Below are 12,186 nucleotides of genomic sequence, written 5' to 3' on the forward strand. Positions count from 1 at the left end.
ACAGGCCACCGTTTTCTGACCTTATTCTAGATTATCATATTAAATATGACCCAAACGTTGCTAAGGTTCATGATTTACTATCTTATCATCTTAAACATCCATACTACCTTCCGGAGATCTCCACCAGAACAGTATTCCATTGCTAGAAGAGGAACATCATTAATTAAAAAATTCAATTCTTCAGGTACATCACAGGCCTTTACAACATTGGCATGGTTTAACCTAACAAGAAGGAGAAAACATTATAATTAAAAAGCTTTTTCTAATGAAAAGGGACTGGATTTGAAATGGCAGTTAATTGGGGGGAAGGAGGGGAAGAAAAGCTGGCATCATTTACAATAATAATGCCATTATCAACTTTATATAAATTAACTCATTTACTTATCAAAATAGTCCTACTATAGGTAGATTTATTAATAGTCTCATCACACAGGAGAAAGCAGAAGCACAAATTGGTTAAGTAATATAGGACCACACAGCAAGGAGGTGGTCAAGTAAGGATTTGAATGTGGTGGTATGACTCCAAAGCCTGTATCATACTGGTTCTCCCATAATCACTTACGATGTCACCTTGGGATAATATATTAAAATTATGTCATGTTTCCTTCTAGTTTCAATTGTACATAAATATATTTTAAAATAGATGTTAAAGCTCACTATATACTGTTTTCTAACACCTTTTTTTTTTTTTAAACTTAACAATATACCATCCCAGGCATTATCATCATCATCATCATCATCATCATCATCATGCAATGGACCTCAAAATTGTAAAACATTACCAGGTCCTAGGGCTCTAAGGAAACAGACTCTTCATGTGTAGAGCCTGAGAATTTCTATTGTTAGCAAAGTTTCCTGGTCATTGTACCAGACATTGTGCAATTTTGAGTACCATTAAAGTGAACTGAGAAAAGACACTGGAGTCAGAAAGTACTTATTTCAAATCCAGACTCCATTAGCTACCAGTTGCATGACTCTATGGGCTTCAACCTCTTCATCTATAAAATCAGGATAATACCTAAATACAGAGGAAGTTCCTGTGTAGAAGGATTTACAAAGCATTTAGCATACTGCTTGTGCAGGTTTTAAAACATGTCCACTTCTCCTCCCCTTGAGTGTAGGCTGTACTTGGTGACTCATTTCTAACAAATAGAATGTGGTAGAAAAGATGTTACTTCTGAGGAAAGATCATAAAAGATGTGCACTTTCACCCTGCTCTCTCTCTCAGATCACTCACTTTGGGGGAAGCTAGCTGCCATGTCATGCAAATATCCAAGCTTCCCTACATAGAGGCCCATATGATGAGCAACTGATACCTCTAGCCAAAACCCATATAAATGAGTGTGGAAGTGGATACTCCAGCTCTACTCAAGCCTTTGGATGACTGCAGCTCCATTCAACATTTTGGGATTTTTCAGAAGGGATGTCCTCACTCAGAACCACTAAGCTAAGTCACTCACAAATTCCTAAACCACTGTGAGACACTAAATGTTTGTCTTTTTTTTTTTTAATTTATTTAAGTAATCTCTATACTCCAAGTGGGGTTTGAACTCATAACCCCGATATCAAGAGTCACATGTTCTTCCAACTGAGCCAGCCAGGCACCCCTAAATGTTTGTCTTTTTTTTACTTTTAATGTGCCTTAATTTATCTAAAAAATTTTTTTAATGTTTGTTTATTTTTGAGAGAGAGAGAGAGAGAGAGCGACAGAGTGTAAGTGGGAGAGAGGCAGAGAGAGATGGAGACACAGAATACGAAAAAGGTTCCAGGCTCTGAGCTGTCAGCAAAGAGCCTGACGTGGAACTCGAACTCATGAACCACAAGATCATGACCTCAGCCAAAGCTGCTTAACGAACTGAACCACCCAGGCATCCCACTGTTTGTCATTTTAAGCCACTAAGTTTTGGGATAATTGTGCACAAAGTAATAGATACACTATTCAACAAAAGTAAAGACAGTAGTGATATATTTAACTAGAAAGTATAATATATGAACACTGCCCAATATTCAGAAGAAAAATATTCTGCCCTCAGACAGTGGAGTCTGATAATACCTAGCTGACTTAAAACTAAATCTACTTAATCATAATGTGATGGTATTATTTGAAATAGAACATATATATGTATTTGATAAAAAGGAAAAAATATGTTCCCAAAAAGATCCTGAGAAGAACATATTCCTACCCTCCTTCCCTATGACGACATCTGGCTGGGCTGCAGAACTGGGGAAATAGAAGTCATCAAATACACTTACTTCTTCATGATCTGGATTTCATGGCACCACCGTTCTCTGTTTTTGGTACTTAGCTCTACGCGACATGACTTAATTGCTATTTTGACATCAAGTTCCTGCCAAGATAGAAAATCAACAGAAAAAAATATATTAATTAGTTCTTCTGCAGATTTACTTGCCATCAAAGAAATCTGGAGAAACAAAATTCTTTAGCTTTACTAATTAAACAGATTTAACTACAGTTCTCTTGAGTCAATACTTTTGTTAGGTAAACCCTGAGTCAATTAAACCAATGCTTTAAAACTGACCACCCCAGCCTCCATAGTATGAAAAACTGCAGCAAACATCATATTCAATAGGAAAAAACTGAGAGCTTTTCCCCTAAGGTCAGGAACAAGACAAGAATGTCCACTCTCACCACTTTTATTTAACACAGTCCTAGCCATAGTAATCAGACCACAAAAATAAAGTAAAACTTTTACTATTTGCAGATGACATGATATTGTACACAGGAAACCCTAAAGACTCCACAAAAAACTACTAGAGCTGATGAATGAACTCAGTAAAGTCACAGGATATAAAACCAAAACTCAGAAATCTGTTGCATTTCCATACACTAATACGGAAGTAGCAGAAAGAGAAATTAAGAAAACAATCCCATTTAGGGGCCGCTGGGTGGCTCAGATGGTTAAGCATCTGACTTTGGCTCAAGTCATGATCTCACAGTTCATGAATTCGAGCCCCACGTTGGGCTCTGTGCCGATAGCCCAGAGCCTGGAGCCTGCTTTGACTCTGACTCCCTCTCTCTCTCTACCTCTCTCCTGCTCATGCTCTGTCTCTGTCTCTCAAAAAATAAAATTAAATTCAAAAAAATTGAAAAAAAGAAAACAATCCCGTTTACAACTACACCAAAAATAATAAAATACCTAGGACTAAACATAACCAAAGAGGTGAAAGATCTGTACTCCAAAAACTATAAAACACTGATGAAAGAAATTAAAGACGACACAAGGAAATTGAAAGACATTCCATACTCATTCATTGGAAGAACAAATATTGTTAAAATGTCTATACTACACAAAGCAATCTACAGACTTAAAGCAATCAATATCAAAGTTACCAACAGCATTTTCATAGAACTAAAACAAATAATCCTAAAAATTGTACAGAACCACAAAAGACTCTGAATAGCCAAAGCAATCTTGAAAAATAAAACTAAAACTGAAGGTGTCACACACCCAGATTTCAAGCTATATGCAAAGCTGTAGTGATCAAAATAGAATGCTATTGGCACAAAAATAGATACATAGATCAATGGAATGAATAGAGAGCCCAGAAATAAACCCACGATTATATGCTCAATTAATCTATGACAAAAGAGGCAAGAATATGCAATGGGAAAAAGAGTCTCTTCAACAAATGGTGTTGGGAAAACTGGACAGTTACATCCAGAAAAATGAAACTGGGCCACTTTCTTACACCATAAACAAAAAGAAACTCAAAATGGATTATATATAAACTTGATATCTAAAACCATAAAAATCCTAAAAGAGAACACAGGCAGTACTTTCTCTAACATCAGCCACAGCAACGTTTTTCTGGATATGTCCTCTAAGGAAAAGGAAATCAAAGAAAAAATAAACTATTAGGACTACATCAAAATTAAGTTTCTGCACAGCAAAGGAAACAATCAACAAAACTAAAAGGCAACCTATTGAATGAGAGAAGATATTTACAAATGACATATCTGATAATTTCTTAGATCCAAAATATGTAAAAACTGATGCAATTTAACACACAAAAATCAAATAATCCAATTAAAAAATAAGCAGAAGACACGATCAGACAGTTCTCCAAAGAAGAAACATAGATGGCCTATAATAGATATGTGAAAAGGTGCTCAACATCACTCATTATCAGGGAAATGCAAATCAAAACTACAATGAGATATCATCTCATACCTGTCAGGATGAAAAACACAAGAAACAACAAGTATTGGCAAGGATATGAAGAAAAACCTCATGCACTATTAGTGGGAATGCAAACTCATGTAGCCACTGTGGAAAATAGTATAGAGTTACCTCAAAAAGTTAATAGAAATACCCTATGAAGTAATTCCACTACGGGTATTTACTCAAAAAAAAAAAAAACCACTAATTCAAAGGGATACAGGCACCCTTATGTTTACTACAGCATTATTTACAATAGCCAAATTATGGAAGCAGCCCAAATGTCTATCAATAGGTAAATGGAAAAAAAAGATGTGGTACAGAATGGCAAATTATTCAGCCATAAAAAGGAATGAAATCTTGCCATTTTCAACCACATAGATGGAGCTAGAGAGTATAATACTAAATGAAATATCAGAGATAGGCAAATACTGTATGATTTCACTCATATATGGAATTTAAGAAACAAAACAAACAAGAAACAGACTCTTAACTATAGAGAACAAATTTATGGTTACCAGAATGGGAGGTGGATGAGGGGATGGGTAGAATAGGTGATGAGGACTAAGGAGTACACATCACAGTGAGCACTGAAAAATGTAAAGAATTGTTGGATCACTATAATGTACACCTGACACTAATATAACACAGTATGTTAATTATACTGAAATTAAAATAAAAAACATAATAAAAACATTTTTAAAAGAGAGGGGAAAAAATCATAACAGGTCAAATACTCAAGAAGATTTGACAGACATATATATTTTTTTCTCTCAGAGGAAAAAAAAGTCCTCGTGTATTAACATATTAAGAGTTGAAGATTTTTTTTAAGTTTTAAAAAATTTTTTATGTCTTTTATTTATTTTTGAGAGACAGTGCAAGCAGGGGAGGGTCAGAGAGAGAAGGAGACACAGAATCTGAAGCAGGCTCTAGGCTCTGAGCTAGCCATCAGCACAGAGCCTGACGCGGGGCTCGAACCCACAAACTGTGAGATCATGACCTGAGCTGAAGCTGGACGCTCAACAGACTGAGCTATCCAGGCACCCCTAGAGTTGAAGATTTTAATAATAATTAAGTGAACGCTTCTTTATAGAATGAACCCAAATCTCTTTCACTTGTTTCAGTGATTTAAGAAAAAGTCACACCTGTCACCAAGGTACTTAAGGAACTAATAATTTTTGTTTAGAAATACTCAGAAAAGCTACAAGTTATGAAAAGTGAGACTCTGAGGTCCTAAGTTGGCTTGAGAAGAAAAAAAATCAAACAATCAATCAAACTTCAAACACATCAAAGCATACAAGCAAAAAGTGACTGATCCCATCACAGTTCTCTCTCTAGATCACGGTCTCCTCTCTTGAATACTGAGAACAAACTGAGTGCTGATGGGGGAGGGGAAGTAGGGAAAGGGAGTGATGGGTATGGAAGAGACCACTCACTTGTCAGTATGAGCTCTGGGGGTTACATGAAAACCAACTTGACAATAAACTATAAAAGAAAAAAAGAACACTGTGTCCTATATACAGCTATAAAAATACAAAGCCCTCTCCCCAACAAACTACTTTGCGGGCTTAGTCAAAACAGCTAACAAGGGCCCCAGCCTTCTGTACAACTGGAATGAAGAGGATAATTCAGGGCTACCTGGCCTTACCAGCAAGAAATAGCTTCAATATGACCAACCTAACAAAAAACACTCCAAAATTTGTTCCTAATCTTTACCTTCCAAATGGCATTTAAAAAATCTTAACAATGGTTACACTTCTGTTTCTATAACTATAAAACGAACCTAATTGCTCTTGTTTTGACCTAGTAATTTAGCCAATTCTGACTGAAATTAAGCTCAACCTGATGCAGATTATAGGAAACAGCCAGACGTCATCACATTCTGGCAACAGTAAAAATGCAGCCCAGGAATAGCAGTCCGGACCAAACAGGAGGGAAAAAATATAGTATATGGATGAGGAAACAAGATATAAGTCGTATGGGATATTCTAAATGGGAGCAGAGGGACGGTGAGGGGAAGAAGCGAGAGATAAGACAGTCCATATACACAGAAAGAAGAGAGGAATTAGGACACAATACAATCTAGCCTAACTACAGTCCTCACTCCCTTCAATCTTTCTTTTGTTTTGAGCTGGTACCTGGCTCTCGCTGGGTCCCATGCAAGCTTTTACCACCACGGAGACAGTGTGGTACAACCATGTACAACATTAAGCCCTTAAACATGGGAATATTCCAGAGACAGATAGTGGCGACTTGCACAACAATGTGAATGTATGTAATGCCACAGAACTGTACACTTAAAAATGGTAAAAATGGTTAATGTTATGTCTACTTTACCACAATAAAAAGTTGGAAAATACGAAGTTAAATTAGTTTCTTTACTAAAATACTTCCCAGAGCTTTTAAGACGCGACGGTGGATTATAATTCTCCAAATGAAACAATAGTACATGCAGCATTTACCCAATGTATTTGACCATAGTATCCTTTTTTCAAAACATTTCACAGGATTAGTTTTTCGAAGTACACTTTGAGAAGTGCTACTCTGTTCCTTAGGAAGAATTTTTTGGTTATTTTTGCCATGTTTCCACATAACTTGACAAATACCTTTGTTATATAGGTTACCACATTGTACTTGAGTGTTTCTGTGTTTGCCTCTCCCACTAGACTTGAAATCTGCTTAAGGGCAGAAAATACTACCTTTGTTGACTTGGGTACCATCAGCATCCAGCATAATAATCAGATAAACCATTTCACATCCTTTTCTCTTCCTCATTGTGATTTAAGAGGATGTAGATAAAATACTGAGATGTGGCTTCCACTAAAACCCAAGGATCTTGAAAGCTGTTATGGGCAAATTCTAAGCCTGGCTTGGAAAAGCAATGATGCTGTTAGGACAGGGGATTTCTTCTCTTTTCACTACAGGCCCTGTCATCAAATGTCCCAGTTTGGGGGAAGGGCCAGTCTAGACACTTGGAAAGTAACTGAGAGATTTCTAAGATTCTAGAGGAGCCCAAATCTCTTCCATTTAAAATTAATGAATTTTAGGGGCCTCTGGGTGGCTCAGTTGGTTAAGCATCTGATTGTTGGTTTCAGCTCAGGTCATAATCTCACAGTTCATGAGTTCAAGCCCCAGGTCGGGTTCTGTGCTGGCAGTGCAGAGCCAGCTTGGGATCCTCTCTGCCCCTCTCTCTGCCCCTCCCCTGCTTGCTCTCATGCTCTCTCTCTCTCTCAAAATAAATAAATAAACTTAAACAAAGTAATGAACTCCATAAACACTCCCATCTCCCCTACCTCCAAAAATATATTACGGGCCCTCTACCCACACCCCTAACTCCTTAAAACAGCAAATCTTCAATTCATGTCTCCATTCACAGGCCGACTGCAAACATTTCAATAATATTTCAACTGCTCATCCTGTCCTATGTTTTTCATTCATATTTTCCTTTTACAAACAAAAACTTCATTTAAAAAAACAGGAACATCATTAAAAAAATTTTTTTTAATGTTTATTTTTGAGAGACAGAGAGAGCGTGAGCAGGGGAAGGGCAGAGAGAAAAGGAGACACAGACTCTGAAGCAGGTTCCAGGCTCTGAGCTGTCAGCACAGAGCCTGACGCTGGGCTTGAACCCACGAACTGCAAGATCATGACCTGAGCCGAAGTCGCCGCTTAACGGACTGAGCCACCCAGGTGCCCAGGAACATCACTTTCATTTTTTAAGGTCAACTAATAATGGTTAAGATGATAATAGCAACCACAGAGCAGCAGCAGGAGCTAACATTTAACAGCTTATCTTAGGCCAGGTTCTGTACTTAGTTTTACACATATTATTACCTTATTTAACTCTCAAACAGACCCAGGATGTATATAATTATTGTAACCATTTTACAGATGACAAAACAAAGGCTATACTGCAAGGATAATTACTCAAGGGCCTGTATCTGTAAAAGGTTTACATGTTATCAGGAGAGCATGACTCTCCTCAAAGGGCAATGTGTAAGGTGGTGGGGATGTGCAATAGTTCATTTTTCTGGAGAAAGGGTTCACAGCTTTTATAGGTATGTCGAAAGATGCATAGCTCAAACATGAGTATTAACTGCTGCTACAATGGTTAAACATTTACAACTCAATCACAACAAAATTCCTGAGCCTGATGTTACCTGTCTTCCACCGACTAGACCACCTCGCACCCAATCTACTCCCTTCTCTTAGGAAGCCATGACCATTTCACCAGCTGATCGTCACACTGTTCCCTACCCAGAGGGCATCCTCAAATCTGAAGTCTATCCCATGCTTCCAGAAGCTTAACTGTGGACCCACCAGGAAACCTTCCTTGTCTACTCCAAATCCCTACAGATATCACGTAATCTCCAAACACACACACACGCATTCGAACAGACCACCCCCTTCCTCACCCATTCGTGCTCACAGTACACACCCTTATGTGCATCTGCCTCGCACACCCCGGCACTCTCTACATTCAGAGACACACATACGCACCGTCACACCCAGTAAACAACTTGTCACATCTTGACATTCATACCAAAAGTTCCCCCTCAGACCTCTATCTCACCACACGGACCCAGGACCTCAGATACAACCTCGGACTCAGTCACCAGACTCACAAGCACAATATCACACACTCACTCACTCACACAGGCTCACCGGACCACAGAACTGCCCAAAGGCTCACCGACCATCTCTCACGTACTGACAGTCACCGGGTTCCAAAGACGCCCTGACAAACACCCACCGCCGCTCCCTCTCGCGCCCCACCTCACCCGATGCTGGTACAGGCAGACATTCCCGAAGCCGCCGGTGCCCAGCCGCTCGCGCATCTCCCAGGGCCCGCCCGCACCCGGCCGCAGCCCCGGGGGCCGCTCCATGGGGCGGGAGGACAAGCGGCCTCAGGTTCCGCCACTGTTCCGAGGCCGGTTCCGGGCCGACGAGGCTCGCGCGTCTGTCTTCTCGCGAGAAGTATGCGTCATTTCCGGTAACGGCCGCAGGAATAGCTCTACCCCAGCTTCTCCCGGAGGCTGACCGGCTCGCGAAAGGCTAGAGGGAGTGCGAGGGCGTACTCAGTCCGCTAGGTCCTCTGAGCATTTTCCTGGCCGAAAAAGCCCATATGTTTTCCCAGTCTTCAAAACTATAAGCTGTCCAATCCTTTCAAGTCACTTTCTAAACTTCACATGGTCTCCACCCCGTCTACATTTCACTTTTCTTCAAACCTCTGCCATCTATTCAACTCCACCACCCACCGAACTGGCGTGGGCAAAAGACACCAATGAATCCAAATATTGCAGAATCCGAAAAACTAGAAAGAATCCTGCACTAGCAGGCCCACTGATGCATTACATTTTACAGTCCTTTTGTTTTTTAATGATTAATCATCTGCCATAGACAAGTTGGGCTCAGCTTTTTTGTACACGTGTTCCAGGAAATCTCGGAAGACAAGGATGTGACGCTGTTGTGGAGTAAGGCCTCACAGAACTTGCAGTCGAGCAGTGTATCATTTATGGGTTTGCCAGTGCCGTAGTTCCTCATTGCGGGACTGTTTCTGATGCGTGATGCAGGGTTTCAGAGGCCGGCTTCAGGAATGCTATTGGTGCAACAAGTATAGAAGGTGCCGTAGCATAGAAGAACCAGCTTTCCATTTTCACCGAGTTGGTCCTATGCCTCAGGCTCACAGAACTTGGGAGATAGTCAATCACTCCAAGTATAATAATCAGGATGGAATCGAATCCAGTTCTCTGAAGAAATATATCAGTTGCATTAAGCGGTCATTTGAACCCCTTTGAGATCCTGTGCGCTTGGACCATCGATTGCACAGCCCCACATGTGACCTCAGTACTTATATTCTGATGAACACTTTGTGACCCATAGTTGTGTTACAACGGATGTCATATCCTGAGATGCATAAAATTGGATACACCACACCAGTGTTGCTGGCTGCTCTGAAAGCACTGAACTGGTTTCTAGCAGAGCATATGAGTCTATTAAGTCAGAATACTTGAATAGTTCAACCCTAATGTTGGGCACTGCGCGGCATCATGCTATTTATAGGTGGTAGCAGATTCTAGGGGCCCACATGTGCTTAGCTGCCATGGAATTGGAGTATCAGACATGGAGATGACAGCAACTGGTACTTCCCAAACGTGGAGTTGGGCAGACTGCACAGATGATTGTAGTACCAATCGCCCCTAACAGTGCAAAGCTCTGTCTGCAAGGTATACTGCAAGCTGGCATGAGAGTGTGTCTGATCTGCATTGGTTAGGCCAAATTCTCAGAACACTCACTTGGAAAAGCTAGGGAGGGACACTGAGGACCTGCGGATACTGATGAGTGGCTGACCCCGAGGTAGCCATATTTGCAGGAACCAGATTGTTTCCCATAGTTCACTCTTTGAACATCCCCATTCTCAGGGGTGCTGCATAGCTTGTTTTTAAATCCTGGGACGGTTAACATCAGGCTTCACAATTTTCCAAGTTTGAGAGTCTGTTTTTTCATGTGTAAAATAGAGATAATACTTACCTCATAGATACTTTGTGAGGATTAAGTGAAACACTGTCTGGGCCGTAAGTGCCCAATATAAAGGAACAATTATTTTTCTTTTGGCTTCCAAGACATAGCATTCTCCTGTGATCTTTCCCTCCCCCTTCTCTATGTACTTGTGAATCACTCCATTTCCAAGGACCCCTTAAATATGGATACTTCTTAGGAGTCATCTTCAGCTCAGGACTATATTCACCCTATCTTATTTTCATCCATTCTCATTATTTTAGCTATGGCCCATACCCTGATGATCCCCAAAGCGCTATCACTGACCCAGCTTTCCATGCATTTAGAACTGCCTAACAGCATACTACAACTCAACATATCCAAAGCAGAACTCATCATCTTTTCTTAAAATCTGCCCCTTCTCTTCCCAGTTAGACTGTAAACTCCAATAACACGGACCATGTTGGGACATGGCCATACTCCTGGAACGTACAAAAATACCTGAGACATAAAAGTTCAGTATTTGCTAAAGGGCTGAAAGAACTCCTTTATATCAATAAAATGAATAGTTAATTGACTATAATAATGCTGTAAGAGAATGAATGCTGTAAGAGAAAAATGGCAAAGGCTTTGGGTCCTTCTTCGCCCTTGACTGTTCAGGGGAGACGCCACCTGTGAGATCCTGGAATAACAGCTGGGCCTAAAGCCCCAGACCATATCACTCACACACACACACACACACACACACACACACACACACACACACAACATCATCTCAGTGGTACAGGTAATATGAACATAATTCCCAACCATGGAAAAGCATTCAGTTTTATTTGACAGTTTAAATGGTTTTGAAAATGCTGATTAACATAAGTTGTACTTGGAGCAGGATGACAAACATGCTTATTTTAACACAGGATTTTCTTCCTAGAAATTATTTCAAAAAAATATTCAATCTTGGGCCTCTTGCTGCAGGCAGGTTCCATGGGAATGCACAAAAAAGAGGCAGAGAAACAGTCCCCATGGGAGACTGTAATTTCTTTAAAAAACAGGCTACTACTACTTCCTGTCAAGTTCATAAAGTGCCTTTTCCCTTTGTTTAGTCATCCAGAGTAAAGTCAAAGGGCTCAAAGTCTTTCCGGAAGCGGCGAGCCAGCATCTCTTCCTCTTCCTTGGTGACCTGACATTGCCTCCAGTCAGACTTGTCAGGAATATTAAGGATGGCTTCACTGGCCAGTACCTCCCTGCAGAAATAAGTAAAAATAGACAGTATTAGCCTAAAGCCCCCTCCTCTATTTTTCTTCAGCTAGAGAGCTCTCTTCAGCATAACCCAAGGAATGTATGCAAATTCTTCTTTGTTCAGACCATTTTCTCTTGCCCTGAGGACCATCTCTGCTATTCTATCAAAATCATATTCATCTTAAGTGACCAGCTCAGGTCCTACCTCTTTCCTAAACCTTCAAACCTTACTTACTTCTCTCTCTTTTGAACAGTTTGGAACTACATT

At 40.2% G+C, this 12,186-nt stretch overlaps 2 protein-coding genes across 10 annotated transcripts in view; both read right to left on the reverse strand.

Moving 5' to 3' along the window:
• Positions 1-9,126, reverse strand: part of CHUK (component of inhibitor of nuclear factor kappa B kinase complex) — a 34,645-nt gene extending 25,519 nt beyond the window's left edge. For all 5 annotated transcript variants that reach the window (XR_003905690.1, XM_029932370.1, XM_029932372.1 and 2 more), the window contains exons 1-3: positions 8,963-9,126; positions 2,254-2,348; positions 108-222 (exon numbers count right to left, since the gene is read on the reverse strand). Coding sequence is in view for 4 of the 5 variants with exons in the window: in XM_029932370.1 (XP_029788230.1) it covers positions 108-222; positions 2,254-2,348; positions 8,963-9,067 (315 nt within the window). In the remaining variant the exon portion in view is untranslated. The remainder of the gene's footprint in view (positions 1-107; positions 223-2,253; positions 2,349-8,962) is intronic.
• Positions 9,127-11,488: 2,362 nt separating this feature from the next.
• Positions 11,489-12,186, reverse strand: part of CWF19L1 (CWF19 like cell cycle control factor 1) — a 31,722-nt gene continuing 31,024 nt past the window's right edge. For all 5 annotated transcript variants that reach the window (XM_029932374.1, XM_029932375.1, XM_029932377.1 and 2 more), the window contains one exon: positions 11,489-11,923. In XM_029932374.1, the coding sequence (XP_029788234.1) occupies positions 11,779-11,923 (145 nt within the window). In that variant the 3' untranslated portion in view covers positions 11,489-11,778. The remainder of the gene's footprint in view (positions 11,924-12,186) is intronic.

This window comes from Suricata suricatta, chromosome 2, assembly GCF_006229205.1.
Source record: "Suricata suricatta isolate VVHF042 chromosome 2, meerkat_22Aug2017_6uvM2_HiC, whole genome shotgun sequence".
Lineage (NCBI taxonomy): Eukaryota > Metazoa > Chordata > Mammalia > Carnivora > Herpestidae > Suricata > Suricata suricatta.